At 35.1% G+C, this 22,339-nt stretch overlaps 1 protein-coding gene across 3 annotated transcripts in view; it reads left to right on the top strand.

Moving 5' to 3' along the window:
- CNTN1 (contactin 1) overlaps positions 1-22,339 on the top strand; it is an 87,904-nt gene that overhangs the window by 29,582 nt on the left and 35,983 nt on the right. The window contains exons 2-3 of one of the 3 annotated variants that reach the window (XM_072401477.1): positions 2,079-2,160; positions 19,195-19,299. In XM_072401477.1, coding sequence (XP_072257578.1) covers positions 19,248-19,299 — 52 coding nt within the window. In that variant the 5' untranslated portion in view covers positions 2,079-2,160; positions 19,195-19,247. Of the gene's footprint in view, positions 1-1,819; positions 2,161-19,194; positions 19,300-22,339 lie in introns of those variants that run through there. The other 2 variants (XM_072401478.1, XM_072401480.1) reach the window with 2 other exon arrangements.

The raw sequence follows: 22,339 nt of genomic DNA, 5'->3' as shown, positions 1-22,339 counted from the left end.
AAAAAAAAGGGAAACAAAACAGCTATGTATAGGAAGTATATGAAAGTATACTTAAACATTACGTGTGGAAATTTTGACGCAAAGCTTTAATCAATAATACATATTGTGTGTCTATAACTGCTTGGTCGTATGAAATGCATGACTTTATTAGGATTGAGCAATAATGATAAGGTGGAAAAGATCATCATGTACAATGGCGGAATTAGTTCAATAAAAAAGCTGGGAAGATAGGAAACAGGAAAAAGTGGGGTGTAGCCAAGAATGGAGGAAACAGAAAAGACAGGCTCTTGACAGATGTTGCACTGTTGCTGATTATGATACAAAACAATTCATTTATTTTCAAAATATCCAGCTAGAGAACATTCACTAAGAAACTCTAATTATCTAGTAGGTAGTTGCCAACCTTTTTGGACCTATAGACCACTAAATTTACGTGCTTCGGGCATGCGCGGGGAGCGGGGTGTCACTCAAAGGGAAAGAAACTTCCCCCATAGTGACGTCATGATGCCAGAACCTGCCCACGCTCCCATCGCAGGTCTGAAACACAAACCGCCACCACCCTGCCATCCGTACGGGAAACATGGACCGCAGCTCTGGCGGACCACCAAAATTTTCTCGCACAAGTTGATGATCGCTGATCTAGTACATGTCAAGTAAATCATGAAATGCTAAATAGTGTGCTTTTTTGATAAGATGACAAAGAGTACATAAAAATAGAAATGTTGCAGTGTGCAAAGTGAAGTAAATTGTAGCAACATAGGGAGAGAAAAAATGGTGAGCACCTTAAACAACAGGAGAAAAGAACCTAATTAATGTACAGTGTTTAAAAACACTTTTCACTTGACATTTGTTCCTTGTACTTAAAAAAAAAAAAGTTTCTTTAATAGTAATAGTATAGATCCATCTCAGGCCTAAAATCTGGCAACATTTCCAAAGATACCCCATATGGTATCTTTTTTATATGTGATCTTTGTATTTTTGTAAGTTTGTTTAAGAATCATTTCCCAAATACAATTCTCTATATAGTATGAGGGGAATACCTGTTGGTATATGCAACACAAGATGTGGATGCTTTATGCATATTTTAGATAAGAAGTTAATTTGTGTTTTGACATTGCTTCTGATTAACAAGTCAACTTTACATTATGTTTAGCCATGACCTCAATGTGGTACATAGTGTCCTAGCTCTAGAAAATTAAGCTAAATTTAACAATTAGGTCTATTTACTTGGTGGGATGGAATAATATGATTACATCTAGCCATGACTGATACGTATGTGTTGCCTTTATTGTACCATAGAATTTTGTTATGATGTGCTTAAAAGCTAGGAGCTTCTCTTGCTCAAACGTTTGGTGTAGTTGATTAAGGATTGGTGTTTATGGTAGATGTCCACATATTATGGTGGTGCGTCTTGGTTTCATTTGTGGGCCTTATTAAAAAACAAATGTGGGTTATAAAAAATAAGTAACAAACTGTGCTTAGATGGCATTGTACTGAAGGAAACAATGATGCAGCAATTTTACAGAAAACATTGGTGGCATGGTTAAGGATTCTGAACATCATATTGTAATTTATGATGGCAGAAAGCTGCCTATCACTGGAAAGCATAAACATACTTTTGCTCTTGATTGCTGGCATAAATTAAAAAAGCCTAACCTGCATCGTCTATGCAATCAATATTCCATTACTGGTTGCAGTGATGGCTACAGGAAGTGCAGGAAGATTTTAGTGCATTGAATTATGTATGCTGCTCTCATTTCGCTGTCTCCGGATGGACTGAAAAGGGTGGCTGCAGTGACTGGAAGAATTTCTCTGCATATAGTCACTGCAGTGAAATGCTTCATATCTCCACATACACAGGTTATGGTGCTGGCTGAAAGGCTCAAACAGATAAATCTGCAGCTTATATCAAGAAATGCCTGATTTGATGGCAGTTCTACATTGCTCACAGACGGGTTTATCGTTGATTAACATGCAGTTTATGGAAGGCAGAACACAGGATGTTCTCTACATGACTTTGCTTGATGAGATCACATTGTGAAATCCCTTTTTCTCTCTCTCCCTCTGTTCTGCGGCAGACGGTTACTATGAGGAGCACTTTACCAGGACTAACTTCAATTTTACATCCATATTCTCAGTAACCACAGTGCCTGTGTCCAGGTATGTAACCTTATTTCTTTCATTATATTCATTATTTAATCTTATGCTGAGATGCAGATTTGGATGTAATAAACTGCACCGCTTGCTCATAAAGTACAGAGTCAGGGTTATCTGATAGCAGCTGCTGCTAGACACCCATAATGCAGTATATCTATGCACTGCAGTATGCTACAAATTATATTAGTGATAATAACAATAAAATAAAATGGAACGGAGCAGCAGAGGTGTAAGGGGCTAAAGGGTAATAAAGTTGTTTTTATTTTATTAGCAAATTTTCAGGATTATATGTACTTACTGGATTAAAAATAACCAAACACTTACCGTGGTAATGAAATGAAAACGTAGTTGTATTGCATATTGGTTCTTCATATCTTTGATTAAAAAATAAGCAGTATTTAGAGTTAAGGTCATAGCAGTTTTATTACTATGATTTTATGTTGCACAACTAACTTGGCACATGCACTCCACATTGGTGAAGAGCAAGTTATAGACTATGGTTATACAGTACTAGGAAGAAACGGTTATGACATGCTGAGTTTCACCATCCTTGGCCGATAAATAACTATAAACTACTACAAAAAATAAATACTTTTTTATACCCCACTCCAGGCAGATAAAACAGTTTGTAGTTTAACATGGAGAAAGCAGTGGGTTAAAGTTGCAGTATTGTTTGTAGCATTTTGGATATCTAATTTTTTTATTGCATTAAAATGTATATCCAAAAATATAAAGCATTCATTGAATTAAAATATCCCATTGTCAGTTCAATTTGTCTATTAACCAAAGATGGTTATGTAGCATTGCTAGCACACAAGGCCCAGTCTAAAGCCCGTTGGTAATATTCCAGTTCCTAGCATCCGTTTAATAAAGTCACCAGCAATTTCAGGAGCTATATTTCACCCTGTGAACAGATTTGATTACACCATAATGACAGCTTACATTGTCTCTTAGATTTTAGTTAATGTGTCTCCTTTATAGTAGACATGTTTGCTAAGAAAAGTCTTCATTTAACAAGAACCTGGGGAGTCTTCCAGATGTACTTTGCAAGTATTTATTGAATCACATCTGTGTTCCTAAAATCAGTTCTTCTAAAAATTCCAAGTTAAAACATTTCCTGTTCTTGGCACTCAGGGAGCTCTGTCCACAGATCAATAGAATTCTATTATGAATCTTATGACATGTTGGCCTGGCAAGACTTGGAAGAGGAAGTGATTGTGACAAGTGATATAAAAGAACCTATTGCTGAAAGGGTTATGGAAGTAATCTATACAACTGCTCCCAATTTCATTTTGTTGAAGCTGGAGTTCTGTTGATGTCATATTTGTTGAGAATTAGTGTTTAAAACACCTGCATATTGGGGATAATAATGTGGTGATTTAAAACAAACTGAAGGATTGAGCATGTAATTCTGCTACTGGACAGTCAGAATGTTATACTGTTACATTTTATTGGATTATATACTCATAGAAGGTTTTTTTTTATCACGAACCCACTAGTACTATGAATGGTGGTCGAACCTGTTCAGTGTACTTAAAACGCTCCTTGGAAGATCTACATTCATTCATATACTTTTGTCGTCTAGTATAGTACTGGAGATAATGGGAAATCAGTGGAAAATGGAAACAAATTCTCTATTTCTTTTCTCATTTCTTTTATTTGTCAACGATTTTCGTAAATCATCCAATAAAAATGGTTATTGGAGGCGTCATACTTCCGACTAATGATCTTAAAAAATAATCTTTGAGAAAAGAGGATCCACCTGTTTGGGAAAACCTAATTACTTTTGACAGATACACACTAATTATGTGGTTTAGATGAAACTCACTTATCAGTGCTGCTTCGCTGGGTGACTGGTCGGATGTAAGTATGGTACGTCCTCTACAATAAGAGGTTGTCATTTCTGTAAGTCACGGTATCGAATTTCTTCAATACTGAGCTGCACAACATTGAAGAAATTACATTCTTGTCTGGAATTAAAATGTAAAATATCCATTTGACAAACTTAGCAAATTATGAAAGCTATATTTGTCTTTTAAGTTTGACGTTAATGGGAAAAGTTGAGATTTGTATATACCTTCAATGCAGTGTTTTTTTTTTAAATCCAGTAATGTCTTCTGATGCACTTTTTCATGATATGCCTAATTTTACTTAACCAGATTTGTGACTGGTTTAATATGGTGTTAAATACAGTACATACCAAGAATTCCTAAAGGCTTCTTTGTTCCAAGACTTTTCAGAGGTACGTAAATGTGCAACCACTAATACAGTTCCCATCTTCTGGTGACCTTTTTTGCCATTTTAGCTCCCACCTATAGAATGGGAGCCACTGCAATTTTGTGCACAGCACAAGGTGTTGAGCAAAGGTGTTGCTACCATCAGATCGCAACTAGCTTTCTTCAATTTATTGTTGTGCAGTTTCCTATGTTCTCTACTCTCAAACTTGTTCTGGGTTCCCCGATTTAATTTCATTCTACTTGGCAGGCTTGTCAGTAAGCATACCCAGTAATACTTAATTCCCACCCCAGGCTCCCAATAAAAGATCTTTCGACACAGTTTGACCTCTGGAATGTATAGATCAAGCAATGGTAGGAAGGAGAAGTTTGATATTTAAGAAGTAAAATGATTTTAGGATGTCTTTGTGTTTTTCATTGCTTTTTGCCTTAATTTGCATTTGATATGCAGAATTATTAGTGTTAATAGTTTTTTGAATATCTATGTGCTGTATTGTTTTACTGATATATAGCTTGATTTACTAAGAGTAGAGGATGTTTAATATGTTCAGTAAATAAATTTTCACTTAGCTTATTATTTGTGGTTAAACTAAGTGAACATTTTTTTCTTTTCACCTTACAAGAACAATTTAAAAAAGCACTGAATTTTACGTGCATTTTTTTTTTCTTTTTTGCAATTGCTATCTGTACTTATTGTAGAAGAGTAATGCACATCTAGAACTACTAGCAGCACTTCTTCCATGTCCGCCTGTCCTCTCACCATTCTACCAAAAACCTCCACCCTCCTACTACCCTGCTAGCCTACATCTCAACACCACTTTGCAGTCTTTAGGTCACCCCTCTACCAACCCTAATAACCCCATTCTCGCTAATTGCTGTTTTGCTGGAATTTAACTTCCATCACACTACTATACCAGCACTACTCCTGCTCTAAATACTACCCAGCACTACGCCCTATCCCCATCTGCCCAGCTACAATCCCAGCAAGTAACCCTCCTACTACTGCAGTGCCAGCACATGTCCTAATTCCATTTACCCTGCTTCCTAAACTCTGCCTTTCCTCACCTCCTCTCAACACCTACCATCACAGACTCACCCGGATCAGTGTACCAGACTCCAATCACCAAGTCTGCAAAGCTACCTTTACTGTCAACCACCTTTGCCACCCCAATTGTCACTGCCATGCCCCTGATTGTGCCTGTTCTGGAATGGAGCAAGTACATTTTTTTGTACTTCTGTAACAAGTAAAGTATTAGATGATACATGTGACTAGGACAAATTAGGTAAACCACCATGTCTTTATGTAACTGTTTTTGATAAAGGTCATATCCTACCTCGTGCTGTCCTCGAGTCATTAACTTTTTCATGGTAGAAGATAAAATTTATTTTTTGCTCCAAAGCATTTCACTGTCAGTTAATTTTTTTTTTTTTTTAAGGAAATAAAGGGAGATAACACATGCCATATAAGAAGAGCATATACAGTATGGGGATTAATTAATAGGAGAGAATCAAAATCAACACTTCAGGCAACATCAGAGATCCAATCAACCGATAAAAATGGTTAAACTTAGCAGAGGGGTAGGCACCCACAGAACAGTGGCGAGAGAGACTACAGTCCCACACATAACCCTATCTTGAAAAACATGGGGGAAGCTGTGGTGGGTGGATGGAGTGGCCCACCACTTGCCAAACCTTAGACACATTATTATACATTTAGCATTCTAGATACATCCTCAAACATTGTAAAATAAGAAAGAGCTCAACATCAGTGTATATCATAACAAAATAAGAACTAAACAGAAAACTAAAAAAATACAATAATTCAAGAGGCTTAAGTGTAACATTTTTTGATTCACCCCTTGGTCAGAATACGTGTAGGCTTTATATAATTGTTTAAAAGATAGAAAATGGACAATGCAAAATCTTTGCAAACACTATTACTTTAATTTGACATTAGACAACAGGTGAGAAGCAGCCTGCCTCCCAACTGTTTTTATTTGTACAATAGTTGTCTTTAACCACTGGTTTGTAGCAGTGGGAGCATGAAAAGTCTGTGGAACACTGGTAGCTGTATGGGTAAAGAATACACAAACAGTTTTGTTTGCCATATCATGAAATGCATTACATTGACATCAAGATGCAGCGAAGGGTTGAAGGACATTCATGTGATATTTTGCAAATAAAAGGTTAACATGCTCATTGGTATTTTACATCAATTTATTCTCCCTTTATTGCAGAATCCTTTGTGAGTTGGTCCACTATGGATCACTTACTTTGATATCCTTTATATCAATAAATCTTGTTTTACAACATGATCCAATTAGATTATCCGGCAAATGTTGTACTCTTTATTTATCTTTCTCAATTTATAATCTATATCAAAGCCAATTTCGTTAAGCTATCAGGTATTCAAGTGCTGAATGAAAGCTTTTAGAGTGGTCAGTCAGTGTCTGTTCATGGGAACACATTAATTATAATGATCTGGAAGAAAATATTACCAGTGACTGATCACTGCTCTCTACTTGATAGAATGAAGATATTTTCCAGTGTTCTTCTTTATGGTGACATACTATTTGTGAATTACTGCCACACTGGTATTTAACATTACAATTTTGATAAATTTGGTGTTATGATACCACCAAAGATATAGCATACCACCATACAATACCAATATACTGCATGGTTTATTAATGTTAACATTATAGTGCACCTATGTTTGCATGAATATGTTTCTGGCATACCCAATATTCAGCAACCGTTCCATCTTTTTAATTAAAAAGCAGTTTCTTGATTTCCTAATAAAGAGAGGCTTATATGATGTTACATTTCTGCTGCAGGCAGTGGCAAGCATTTATCAGTTTCTATTCTCCCAATGATTGGACTGCAATATTGAATGTTAATTGTCAGCAGGTGGGAAGTAGCAGCATGGATTGAGACATGTCATACATTTTTGAACAAAATTAATAACTTCAGAAAAACCGACATTTACATGAATGTGTTCTTTCTGTTTTCTCATTCAAGGGAAATAAATAATAACTGTAGATGATGGCTGACCAAACATGATCTATTCCTTCTGAACACAAAAGCCAAAAAGGCTTCAGGGGTTTTACTCTAATCACTGTAAAAGCAATATAATTGTGGAAGTACACTTACAGTACATACTACTAGAGGTGGTCAATGAGATGTAGAAAATTATACTAATCACATGCAAATGTAATGCAAACTGAGCTGACTTGAAACTGAGCCAATCAAACTCAGCAGGTATTCAGAATTTCAAGTAAGTGCAACTTCTGATTTGCATCAAAGTAAAATTTTCCCTATCTCGTTGACCATCTCTACATACTACTTGCATGCATGTTATATAAAAAACAGATTTGATGCTAAGTGTACTTTAGGTAAGAAACATATGACAGAATAGCATTCAGCTTTGTAATCTTTAAAATGATCCATGGCTACAGAAGACCATAGTATTCTGCGTGTTGAGATTTTAATTCATAATTCATTGACAGGTGATGATATAATAACCATTTCCAAAAAACGGTTATTACATGAACAGTCGGAGAATGAAATTCAGTATTTCATTTTGTGTTTCAAGTTAAAAGTGGTAATTTGTAATTGTACCATATTTAGGTCATAGGGATGCAAATCAGTGATTACTCGTTTTCCTTCTGTTATCTGATAGTGTGAACAAAATAACATTAACAATATTATCCATGCATTACCACTACTAAGCATTTGTGGTTGTTTTTGTACATGATAAAAGCTTCCTGGACAATTGGTTCTCATTTATGAATTCCTGTCTCTGCCTCTGGTATAGCAAACACTCTAATCCTCATCAGATTACGTGGAAAAAGTGTTTAGCTTTATGGAGTATAATCTAAAAATGCCAATCTGTGTGCTTTTTTTATAGCTAGGAAAAACTTCCCTCTTAATAAATATTAAGGAAAATAGAATTTATATATTGGAGTTTTGTTCCCATTGGAGCTCTATACAGGTAGCTGAGGATTGTACTCATAGTAAAGCCTTCTATCCAAATAATTCATACATACCAGCAATTTAATTTGTTCTTGCATTTGTGAACTTATTCTTAAAGTCAAGAATCATTTCTGTATGAATATTATAAATAAAAAAAAAAAACATAAAAGTGAGATAAGTTCTATGCAGTATTTTCAAGGATGCTTTCAACACCATGTTTTTGGTCTTACCTAATTGTCCTCATTGACCTTACGTATGATAATCTAGCTGAAGTAAATATTTGTATGATTTCCGCTGATTGGCAAAATTATCCATTGGTGATCTGTTCCATGCAATCACTTGTGTGTAATCACTTTGATTTTTCTGCCCAATTTATTATACATTTTCACAGTTTTCAAATTTAAATCTATATATTACTGACTAGTTCCAATACCAATTATCTGTTTATAGATAGTGTTTCAAACATATCTACTTAAAGTCCAAAACTTTACTTTTTAAGTTTTTTTTCTTTCTTTTTCCACTAGTGATTCTGCCAGTAACACACTTCCATTTCTTGGATATTGTTCAACTTTCTGTATCAGAACAGCAGAAACAAGATATAACTATGGAAATCCTACCCTTCCCTTATTCTCCATAAATTTGATTGTTTAAACGTATCATTCCATTGTAAGAAAAACACTAATTCATGTAATATATCAAACAGACCAATGGATACTAAGTAAAAGAAGTTCATTGTTAGGTTTCTTACAAAATAGTATTGAAAGTCAATGACTTGAGCTGTCCGTAGTGCTGAAAACTCAGGTTCTCAGGTTCTCTCATGATTGAGTGATCCTACACTGAGCATAAATGTTTATTTGGTTAGTGAATGTGTAACTGACGTAGTAAAGGAGGTAAAGCTGTGTTTAATTTGTTATTTAAATATTTAAATGTTTTTTTTCATATTTCCGTTTCACATTTAAACAGAACACAGTTTACCCTAATAACTAACCTGAGTAAACATACACTCAATTCACTTTACTAAGGAAAAGGTTTTTCCTACTTTAGCCTTCATATACACAGACATAATAGTTTTCTCAGAATTAACAGCTGAATTTGAGTGTTTTGTTAGAACAATAGGAGCTAAATAAATCAATATGCAACTGTTCTCAAACATGTACCTAAGACAAAAAAGCAGATGCATTTCTCTCCATTTGAGTAAACATAAGCAGCAAAATAAAATGAGTGATCACAGAGTTATATAAGCTTAGTTATGTTGCTGAGAGAGATAAAAATATTTCTGAAAAGATGTTTTGTTCCGTTGTGTAAGAAAACAATGCTAAAAGGAAACAACTGTCATTTTGATATTGTACTGCAAGCACATCATTCAGGTTAATCATTGTAATATTGAGTGCTAGACTATCATTCTCTGAAACACCTTGCTGAGCTAATAAATCCTTTATAGTGATTTTTGTCTCAAGGTGTCCTTTAGTTTTTCAGTTCACAAGCCTATTTTATCCTGTGTAATGCTTCCAGTGGGTTTTGTTTCTGGTTTATCATTTAACAGCAAGTCAAAAAAGAACATAATAAAAAACTAAAAACATTTAGTATGAAACAAAAAAACATTTGCTAATACAAACAAAATCTTTAAGGGTTATCGAGAATCAGGAAACAACAAATATTCTCCTGGATCCTGTGCTTGTACTCTAGATCTTCTAGGAGCAATGTCACTTTTCTCCCCTTCCTTTTCATTGTGTTATTTAAAGATGTCTGAATAACCTCTACATTGATTGCTTATTTTTAGATGAGAGGATGGGAAGAGGCTGTGAATGTGAATGTAACACCCAGAAATATTTTATGATATAGAATTTTCAACATTTCTTGAGAATGATTGAAAGTCGTAGATGTTAGCATGTCACCACTCTCCTAAATATAAACTATTGAAAGGAGGAAACCAGGCAGGGAGCTACTTCTCCATAGGGAGAAAACAGTGGTGCCTGGTTGCACAAGGAAGTCCCAAGATGCATGGGGATAATTTTGTGGCTTAAAAAGTAGTTTACATGCACAAAAAAATGAAGCCTTTGTATAGACCTAAGACCTCGTTATCTCTCTATTTTTTATCCAGAGTCACACAGCTAATAATGTAAATGTCAAAATGAACAACAGGTTGTCCAAGAAAACAATTATAAACACCCCTAAATTCTTTGATTGTAAAAAACCTAGGGGTACCATTATTACTTCTCCTTCTCCTATGTTACCTACTATGGGCCATGCTTCTTTCACTCCTGGCTTTGATGATCTTGTTTTCTGCCACTGGATCAGAGCCAGCAATTACAGAGTACTACATTTTGGAACTACATTTACATGGTATACAATCCCACAGCTCCAAATGGCCCATGACCCTCCTGTTATATATTCTTGAAGGTGATGCTGATAACTCCTTTTTTGGCTTCTTTTATCCCACCTATTTTACTAAAATACTGTTGTCACAAAATCTCTTTGAAATTTACCTGGCTCTTTACGAGTAGTCAATCCCATCCATACCTTCCACCTGCTGGTGTCTATTGCAATACCTTCCTTGATTCAAAAAAAAAGAGTGATCCTAATATGATTTTTACTAACCAACAACAGAATGTTTGCTGTATTTCAGCCAGAAAGCCTCTATTAGCAACAAGTATCAGGAGATTAGTTATAACATTCTAACCTATTGATAAGGAATGAACTCACATCTCTCCCTAACAAGCTGGGGATGTCACAGGGAACCTGGTACACTCCCACATATTTTTTAGACTAAGGGTACATATTGGAGTTGACCAGTACTTTCTTCTTAACTCTCTGATGTCATTTCAAGCTCACTGACATTTCTATGACCTGAAGCATCTGTTAGCATTTGTCAAAAAGATGTATGTTTCTACAGCTCTCTCTTTCAAATAAAAATAGAATACAAAAAGATTTATGAAACCATAAATCTGACATTCACCAAACATTATCTGCTGTTTTAATGGCAGTAATGGATTCTTCACCAGATAATGATTTACTAGTTTATCAATAAACTCCTGGGTGTGAACATGTAGTGATTTGTAAAAATAACTACAATGCAATATCTCCACTTTGTTTATGCAAAATGCTTGTGCTGCCTACATGGTTGTCTTTATAGTTGATTGCCAATGAACCAAATGAAAGCTGGATTTTCCAACCAAAAAGACCTTCAATTTATACCTGCAGATACTTTTGTTAGTCAAGTACCCCGAGGTCACATGTTGTATAATAGGTCCGTGCTTTCTAGAAAACATTGGAAACAAGAAGTAAATAGGGTAACATAGAGTAAGACTGTATGAAATGACGGCATCACGTCTATTTGGGTTCAATACCAAATGTTACTAGATAGATGAATTAGTTAATAGAACTAGAGAATCTGATTTTTGAATGTCTGGACAAGAAGTGAGAGCTACGTTATAAAACATAAGAAATCAGATGCTAGTTTTGGTTTTCTAATAAAAGCAGCGAACAGATCCCAGCTCTATTTAAGAGTGACAGTAATTATTGGCTCCAGAGAACAACATGTACATATACATAGAGATAATTGTTCTCTCTGGTGATTGCACTATTACTACTTGTTTTGTTGACTGCTTAACACACACCAGAACCTTCTTGAAGTATTTAGTGTCAGCAAAAGGGTCAATTAGTGATTCTTGTTATGGAATTGTTATGGAATTGTCTTTGATACATTTTTAAACATTCAGAAACAAAAAAAATGACCACAGAACAAAGTAAATTACTATAAAAGTGATAAAAGATAACATTTTTAGTTAAAGTTTATGAAAATAGGGGATGATGAAAATGCATAGTGGCGATATAAACATATTAACATTCAGTATATGTAAGTTCAAAAAAAAATCTGACATTTTTTATATTTTACGCACTCTACAAAGGACAGACCAGGAGAGTTATTGATTTAGGAAATGTATTTACATTGTTGGGAAATGTTGCTAAATAGTATTGCTAATCCTGCCTCATATAAATTATAGGAGTAGCCACCCCCTTGGAACATGATAAATAAGAAAAAAAAACAAGAAATCTGGGGTTTTAGTGTGGCAAATCAAAACTATACTGTGCATAAACAAATAGATGAAAGCATAACTTTCATACATAGAAATAATACAATCAATTAAGTATTGGTCTTTCCCGTGAAAGTCATGGGATATAAGACCGCATATCTAGACATTACAGATCCCTGAGCAAATATAAAGTAAGGTCTGTTATCAGACGCATTTCGCCGTCAGGCTTCTTCAGAGACCGCACACAATATATGGTTGTAGTGATTTTCTTAAGAAGGAAGTGCTTTTTAAAGATTGGAAGTGCTCCAAATGACTTCAGGTCCAAACAAGGATTGGATTGTGCAGAGCGTCTAGTGGGCTGTGAACGGTTGAGAACCTGTTAGAAAATGTACTTAAGTGGAGAGCCCCCAGAAGATATTAATTTTTTACTTTATCAGGCACAGTGTGTACAACACATATCGATTTGCACCCATTATGGGCCTTTTATGTACTACACACTAAGACTGTGACTACAGATAAGAGAATTGCAGGAATGTATTGAAAAGGCAGATAGCGGTCAGAGGTGGGTGTCACACAAGCATGTTCAGTTCCCCTAAATAAACAAGATAGGAGTGTCTTTTTAAGTATTTGGACATCATGTTTTCAGACTGTCCCCAGTATGTTCACACAATTTATACAAACTTTTTTTTTCATTTTTCTGAATTATCAAAAATGATATGAAAATACTAGCTGCTGGTGTGCATTGCATACAGTGAAGGACAGATAAACAAAAGTTTAGGATAATGGACACATGCTGAAGGATATGTGCCAGTTACGGGTACTTTGTTATCAAATTCTCAGGTTCTGTGTCCCTGAGAGAGTCATACTGTTCGTTTCTCCCGATGTTTGAATTAGAAGCTAACAGTGTATCAAATAAAGATATGATGAGAAGAATATCTTCATATGGTTTGTGCATAACAATTTTAATTGTGATCATTTTACCTTCTTGATATATTCCTGAATGTTATGATTGGTGTCTGTTTGTTCTGAAAAGAATAAATGAATATAAAAATGTAAGTATTAAATTTTTGCATATCACAGCCATACAGTATTTATTCCCAGTGTGCAGCACATAAATGTTCTGCTTGACGCCACATACACTGTACAAATTTGCTGTGTCCTTTTCTCTTCAATTTGATGTACACAGGCTTCATAATAAGCACCTTTCAATACAAAAAAAGAGAAAAGGTTTATTTTTGTCTGTTTGCTTTGATTGCACTCAGCAACCACTGAATAATGAAAATGCAATGCAATTAATAGTTTCATCTCAATCTAAAAATGATTCCATTTCCTATTTTATTACACATCATACTGGCTTGTATAGTTTATTGCTTGCTTTTGTAACCACAAAACAGAATATGGGATGACAACTGTTTTTTTTTACATATCTAAGGGCTAGCTCAATAGGGAATTTTATCTGCCAGCTCTATGTTACCTAGCAACTCTTTCTGAATTGGAGGGGTTTTGCATCACCCGTATTACATCTGCTAAGGATTCTTCAAAAACAACGACTTTATTCTGTGAATGAATCGGAAAATTGGTCATTGCCCAAAACAAACTGAAGGTTATCCAATTGCAACAAATATTTTAAAATATTTAGATGCAAAAGGGCTATGTAAATTTGGATCACAGTATAGGTGAGAAGTACTATTTTTATTATTTTCATTTTAGAAGGACAGGTGTGATTTTTTTATAGCATGGATGTATTTGTATGAGAAATTCCAGGAAATAGGTGAAACCAATTAGTAATTCCAGTGAGTTAATTAATAATAGCAAAACACTAAAAAGAGTAGTCCCCACATTCATCTAATTTTGGGACCTATATAGAAAACTACAGTCATATTTCACATTACTTGTAACAGTTTCCTAAAGCCTGTGCCTTCTAACATTTTGTTCTGGGGCTGATTTGTCAACAGCCAGATTTAAACTTTTAAGATAGGTTAAAAAAAATCTTATGATCAACTCTTTAATTGTTCACTCAAAACATTATTCAAGAACTTTGATTGCTGTATGTCAACCTAAAGTCACAGTGAGGAGTATGGAACCTTCTAGGTTTATTTAAACCATCTGGGCTGTGTAAAGAGACCAGTTTTGTTAATTTCAGATCAATAAAACAAAAATGCAGCAAACACTGCAGGAGCCCATTTTTTTCATTTCAGGTGTATATTACTTATCCATTGGGGAGAGGCCTCCCAGTGACCTCTGAGCTTTGGCACCATTTATTTTTGTCTTAGTAGCAACTTTCTATAAAATTAATGAGGAACAAAAGAATCTAATCCTTTTCTTACTCTAAAACAAAAAGTAAAACTGTTTAGCTGGGCGTTGACTATCAATGTGCACCTAGAGTAAAAGAACCAATAAAGAAATATTGATTTCTGAAATGTATAGCTGTTTCCAGCTCTGAAAAGGGCAAATCAATACATCTCTGAACCTAGAGGCAAAAACCACACTTCATAGTAATTGTAGGGCCTTGTTCAAAATGGCAGTATTTTTATATGTTAACAAAATATGTATAAAGTTTACTGTGTTTTCCATGTATATTGTGGTTGCATGATGGTTTTTGAATGCATATAAGTGCAGTTATGAAGCTATTTAGGGGTAAACAGAAAAGTATTATCATTGAAATGAGTACGGAGGTATACAATGGCTACAGGAAGCCTGACTGGTGCACATGAGAGTTGCTTTTTTGGTGGAGTTGCATTAATTGTGATGGGATGAATTTACAGATTATGTTTTACTTAATACTTGATCTTCCTAACTTGATTACTGTTGTTATAGAGCTCTGACTTCTGTTCAGTTTTATGTCTAACATCTCCGTGCTTCTGTTGGCCTCTGGGCAACTCCAAATCATAACAATGGCTTCTCCCGTGACTCCCTTTCACCACAGGTTAAACTTTCTTCTATGTTAGGGAGGACTGTAGGACAGCTTACCATGTTCTCTGCTACTATATAAGTGAAATTTTTTTTTTAGAAAACTGCACTGTAAACACAGATCCATCAAAATGCAAATTAGGACTTTTGTCATGTGTTCCCACTGAACTGTGAATATAAAATATTCTTAGCATGTCAATTTAGGTTCTTATGATAATGAGTAAGAATTATGTTGCATTCAGTGTTTGCTAGATATCTATCAAAGGTGAACAAGGTGTATTAGAAAGACCATTTGAGGAAAGTGTTCAGATGACTTTTTTTATACAGCATGCAATAACAGAAGCTAGCTGTTTTATGATGTAAAAAGATTATCCATAGAGTAGGTCACAGAGTAATTAATGCCAATGTTAAATTAATTACTAAAGTGACACCAGCAGAAAAATGAAAACAAATGATCTGAAAAGACTTGGCGTCCTCTGACAGGCAATCCATGAATCCAATCAAATTAGACTTTTCCATCTGACTGATTCTGTTGAAATAGGCGCGTCTCTGAAATCTGGTCATTGGATTTAATTCAAAGTGGGAAGGTTTTGTGCAGATTTTTAATATCTACCGAAGTGTATAATTTCGGTCAGGACAGGATTATTTTTATTATTATTTCTTTATCAATCATACATATAATATAACAGAAGATTTCTTTTTTTTCTCACACAGCTTTGGTTATTTTACAGACTAACAATTTCTCTTTTTAGAAATCTGGTCTGTTCATTTTGTATGCATAGCACATATTCAATCAAACTAACAGACACAATAGATACCTAGACAGGCTCATTTGTCAAATTGTGGCCAGGATTAGTCAAGGCTTTTCAAACCATGGAACTTGGTAAATATCATGCAGAAGGATCCAAGAGTTGATTAAGCTTGTTTCCAATCCCCGCTCAGTATCCTAATCTTCTGTGTATTGCAAATATTGTTTTTAAGAAGAGGCTCTAAAAATTCAACTCCTTTGTGTAGTAAATGTGAATACTTGAGAAAGTTTAAATGTTGTTGATATTACCATTAGGCATGAGCGAAAAAGTGAATTTGCATGTTCTCGCTTACCAAAATTGGTAAGCGAGAATAACTGGTGTAAATTCAAAGATCAAGCTCAAATTTAAAAAAAATTTCAATAAAAAAAAGATTGCGGGCTGTGCTGATCAATGAATGCAACACCGTCTGCATTAATTGATCAGCTCAGTGTGCGATCCCCGGCACTAGAGGTGTCACTCAGTGACTTTAGTGCCGGAGATCGCTAACAGGATTCCTCTAGTGGGTTAAAAATGTTTTTCTTTGTGGGTTACAATATGGTGAGAAGCTGTAAAGGACAACTTTACTTACAGTAAACTTGTTCTTCAAAATGTTCTTTTTTCTTTCCTTCATTTCGTTAATACAGTAATGACTTTAAGAACTCAAGTTCACAATATTTATAAAGTATTATACCATGATCCTATTAGTTAAAGCTAAAATCTCACTTTACCTTATGTTTCGTAAAGTCGAACAGGCTTCTCTCCTGTAATGAAATAGCTTACTCTGATTTCAGTACAGATAGTTAACATCTCACAGTTCACATTAGCAGCTACAGGAACTCAGGTAGGCCTGTCTTTTTCTCTATAAAGGACATCCAGCATCATCTAGCCATTTGCTCCCCAGCTGAACTGTTCAGGGCCTGTACATTATTTGGATTTTAAAATTTCAGCCATGGAGACTTAACATTACATGTGGACAATACTACAGTTCTTTTTTTAAGGAACCAATGTACAGCACCCCACTGGCTTCTCCCACTAGCCATGACCAGAAACTTAGTGATGCTGTTTTAATGCAAGTGGTCAGGTGGAACCAGGGAGACAAATATTAGCAAATAAAAAGAAAACACAACTTACACATACATAAAACAGACAAAACCCAATAACAAACACATAAACAAATGAATGCAGAATTACATGGCTGGGTTCTCACACATACCATCTGTGTCTATAGGATATAGGATTGATTCATCTAAGTTTTCTAACTGGGCTGTTAAAATGAATGTGCTAGAAAAAATGTAAAAGTTTAAAATTTTTTTCTTTGTTTTCTGAATGTAATTCAATTTGTTGAAAATCTCCTGTAATCCACTGCCATCCCGGGGTATTAGAGGTTAATTAACCTCTAGTGCCGGGGATCGTAATGATTTTCTCAATCTTCGGATGGTTTCGCAAAATCGGTTAGCCGAAATTTCGTGAGAATGCCAGAGGCATTCTCGCTCATCCCTAATTATCATATTGTTAAAATAAAAAGACTTTTGAAGTAGGTTCTAATAACAACAGGTGTGGAAAAGTCCCTAGTTTTTGGTTATTTTTCTTTATTGCAACCATAAACATTTTCTTTTTAAAAGAAACTATGGTCCTTTTCAAGTGTTTTGTTAGTGTGTGAAACCTGTTATTGTATAAATATATATTTATACTGATCCCGCTAGTTAGCTGAGCAAAGACAAAGCTGACAAAGGCTACATGTGCTGTTTGTTTTGGGGAACCCATCAGGTGACACCTTATTAGTCAGGAACTGACATCAATTTAGTTGGTGGTTCGGACGAGCAGTTGTTTTGTTTCTTTTATGCTATAGACTTTATAGGCTGTATGAAGGCTTCTTCGTTTTGATTTGTTGCCTTGCTAAAAAAAAAGCACAAGGCAAACCAGCTTGTATTATCACTGGATGACTCTGTCTTGTACTGTATGGGTACTGCTGCAACTACTAGTTGAGCCTGTCCTGTTTCAACTTGGTGCTGGGATGGGGGCAGTGGCTAAAAGAGCCAAATACATATTGAGCAATATTGGGGATAATGTAAAATAACTGTTAACCAAAAAGTACTTCATTGCACAGCAGCTGCAAAGGTTTACTGAAGACCAGGGATCCACAGCAGCGGATACCTTTTAAAGTGCATAGGTTGGCAAGGAACATTGATCTTCGACCTCAGGTTGCCAAGGAGTATCCTAAACGTAAGGAAGAAATCCTAGCCTGGCTTGGAGTTTCCATGAAGTATAATCACAGAGTGTTTTCACAGAGAAATCATGACCCTAAGAAGCCCATAAACTCCCAGATGTTTGATTTGTTCCACCTTACTAGCAAATGGTAGCAATCAAATGGGTTCAAACCTGCCCAGATCGTTAAGCTAGTGGTCTGCAATTGTTATGTCAGAGCCTTGCTTGTTGTACCTCATTAGATATACAGACCCTAGATTAGATATCTATCATTAGATATACAGAGAGTGTGGATGAGATCTCTTGTATGGCATATTGCTATGGGTGATTATCTCCAGGATATGCGCTCCAAGCTGGAAACCATTTTAACAAACAGGAAAACATCAACCTTGAGTTAGATTGTTTCTTTTATCACACTTGTGTATGTCATATACAAAGACCCCCTCATCTAACTAACCATTCACTTGCTGTTTAATATATCCCTCAGATGTCATTGTTACAAGTAATCAATGTTATCTACTTCTCATCTTTTAATGTTTTGGCTGATTAATGTGTTAATATATCAACATGGAAAGCTTTATTAAAAATAAATAAATAAATATTAGCAATACTAGGAAGTTTCTGTTATCCATGAATCAGATTTATATCTGCTTTAAAAGGAAAAAGAGAGAATAGAGAAGGAAAAAGATACACAGCAAAAACTTCTGATGTTCAGTTTCTCGGGTAATATGAGTATCTAACTGTTTTTACATAAAGTTCAGAATTGCCTTCTGTTACAAAATATTTTCTTATTTATTTATTGGCACATGTCTGATATATTGGTATTTATGAATCTAGCAAATTGATTTAACTATAGTAAATATTTCTTGTTTTCTTTACAATTTTAAACAGAGAGAAACGAATATTTGAAGTTGAAGAATTGCTACGTTGTGTATTCTGTCAAAATGTGGCCTGTCTTAACACAACTTTTATTATACATTTTCTTCTGCTGGGCAGGTAAGATATATTTTTATGGAAAAACAGTTTATGTCTGCTTAAAGCGTAACTAACATGATTAAATCTAAGCCTACACTGACTTTATGTTTAAGTGCGTATAAATGCCTTTATAGTGTTTGCATGAGTTTGTTACCATTAATAAGGATTTTTTTTAAACCAGGGTAAGTGACAGAAAAAAAGTTAGAATAGGATTAAATACCTCCCCAAACAAACTCTCCAAAACACCTAAAAAAATCACCCCTTTATGTCAGTATTTAGAGCATGTATAGGGTTTTTTTTAATGTTTAGGGCAGTTGGGGTTGTTCATGGGATTTTTAACACATTCTAAACACTGCAGGATGACTTTCCTTACTGCCTATTATGAACACATTGGAGTAGACTGAACCATTGCAATGAATGGGAATTTAAATGCTGGGAAACAGTCCATGTAGACTTTGCTTGAGATAAATCTCCCTAGCAGGTAGACAAAGGGTCTAAAGGTTAATAAGTAAAATCATAAAACAATCTATGTAATTCCAACATATTTACTCACATTGTTAATTATAAATTCTTATTGAAAGTCCATCGAATACCAACATCTTAGCACCATTCTGAAGGGTGCCCAGCTAATTGTAATATTGTAAAATGCATAAATGCAGAAAAGGCCAGCACACAAACATCCAATTTCTTTATTTATTTTTAAATTTACTCATTTATTATGAAGAAGTATAATCAAAGAAAAGACTTCATTTACAAAAAAACAAATGTATCACCAATGTTTTAAGGACAAAGAGGTCAAATTTCCCATGCCCAGTACAAATATATATGCATGTCAATTAGACCAGATTACCATATATATTTGTTGAGATTTATATATTATAGACTAGTTGAATGCTGCTATGCTAGTCTATCCCAACTAGTGGAATATCGGAAATGCTTACCTTTCCCACAGAAAATGCTGCTCCATACTGGACACATGTTAAGATGTGAAGAAGAGGATTACCAATTAGAATCCTTCCCCTTCAGCAGAGAATGAAAGTTCAGATTGGTTAATCCTTTTCTTTACATGACTAAAATACATGACTTGAAGGTTAGCATTTTAGAAAACTGTTTCTTAGAAATACTTAAATAACCTAATAATAATAATCTTTATAAGTACACCATAGTACACCAAGTACTTAATAAGTACACCATAGTGGGAAATCATTTTTTTCATCATTTCATCATTTTTCAATCATTTTTTTCAATCATTTTTTCATCATTTCCATGTGTTGACTATACTTTAAGCATTTGGAAATGTGGTGAACACTTGTAGAACACATGGACCAGAAGCTTACAACTGAAAAACACATGGACAGTGAGCTTACAGTTGAAGAATACAGGAACAGTAAGCTTACAGTTAAAGGACAAGAGGACAGTGAGCTTACAGTTGAAGAACACAGGAACAGTAAAGCTATGTACACACTTCCAATTATTATCGTTGGTAAACGAACGACGAACGATCCTGCACGATATCTGCGAACGATCGTATAGCACCGATCCTGTACATACAGATAACGACACGATCGTTCGCAGCTATTGTACACACGATAGATGCGATCGTTTGAACGATACAGGAAGTGACGTGCACCACAGGAAGTGAGCGAACGTTCGTTCACCGCGCATGCTCAGACCATGGACGATCACTGAACGACCGTACACACGATAGATGGTCAACGATCGTCGTCCAATCCGATCCGCCGGTCTGGTCGTTCATTTCCAACGACTATCCTCGTTCGTCGGCGACGTTGGTTACTTTTTTTATGAACGATTTTTGCCCAACCGATCGTTCGTCGTTCATTTCCAACGATAAAAATTGGAAGTGTGTACGCAGCTTAAGCTTAGAGTTAAAGGATACAAGGACAGTGAGTTTAAAGTTAAAGGACACAAGGACAGTAAACTTACAGTTGATGGACACAGGAACAGTTCAATGTACTTTAAAATGTTAGATAAGAGAATAAACATGATAAGGTGGGGTAGACAGGCAAAGTATGTCCAAATTTCTGTTTTTAGTAGACTAAACATTTAAAGAGTATGATATTTACCCTTACATACTTTTTCAGAGGTTTTTATCAGAGAGTACAGTATGACATATCAGCCTGCTCACTAAAAAGTGCATAAAAATTAATATATTAGAAGTGTATTTAAACAAATATTCAAATGTGAACCATTTCGTAGTATATCTAATTTATGCTTTAATGTCAGAATGTGTAAAGGTGAGTTAAAGAAAATGTGTGTGGCATAGTACTGCAGTGTGCATGTAGCAATTTATATAACACTTTGAATGTGTCATAGGGCACATTGATGTCTGTGCCTGGAGAGAAAAGAGGACACAGTTTGTAAAGGTCAGCAGCAGTTAAAGGCAGTAGGAGTATGTGCACGACAGTATGAGCTGTGACAGATGTTTCACTTCAGATAGAGAAAAAACCTTCCCAAACTGCCTGCTGTATAGATCAAGAAAGATTACGGTAGAAAAAATACATAGGATATATCATTTTATGTGCTGGATATGTCATTTATCTCTTCAGTGATTTAAATTGATGCAGCCATGATGCTAAATAAGTATATTATGTACCTTTGTAGTAAAATAATCCATGAGTTCCTGCTGTACCTTGTGACAGGTGCATGACATGAATGACATGAATAAAAAGTAAAATATGCCTTTTCAGACAATTCAACAAAAATAGCAGAATTTTTTACGGTATGCTTTTTACTCCCTACAGTGCCTAATACTAGTGCCTGATATCTTATATCCCCTATAGCATTTAAATGGGATTCAAATCTAGGTTTTAACAGGCCAGTTCATAACCCTCCCAAACATGAAACATCTGGACCTCGCTAATCAATTACATAACTGATTAAAATCCACTAGCTCATGGCTGACAACCCTCTCCCCCCCTTAAACGTCTCATATCTCCGTTTACTCCTTCCTTTATACTCTCCAATACTATAGTATATGAACAAAGGCCTATTGTTAAGCAGTTGACCACCCTAATAAAAGAAACACAGAGCCTCTACTTGT

Source organism: Pyxicephalus adspersus, chromosome 2 (assembly GCF_032062135.1).
Source record: "Pyxicephalus adspersus chromosome 2, UCB_Pads_2.0, whole genome shotgun sequence".
Taxonomy (NCBI): domain Eukaryota; kingdom Metazoa; phylum Chordata; class Amphibia; order Anura; family Pyxicephalidae; genus Pyxicephalus; species Pyxicephalus adspersus.
Note: the sequence above shows the minus strand (reverse complement) of the source record. Positions and strands in the feature narration are given on the sequence as shown.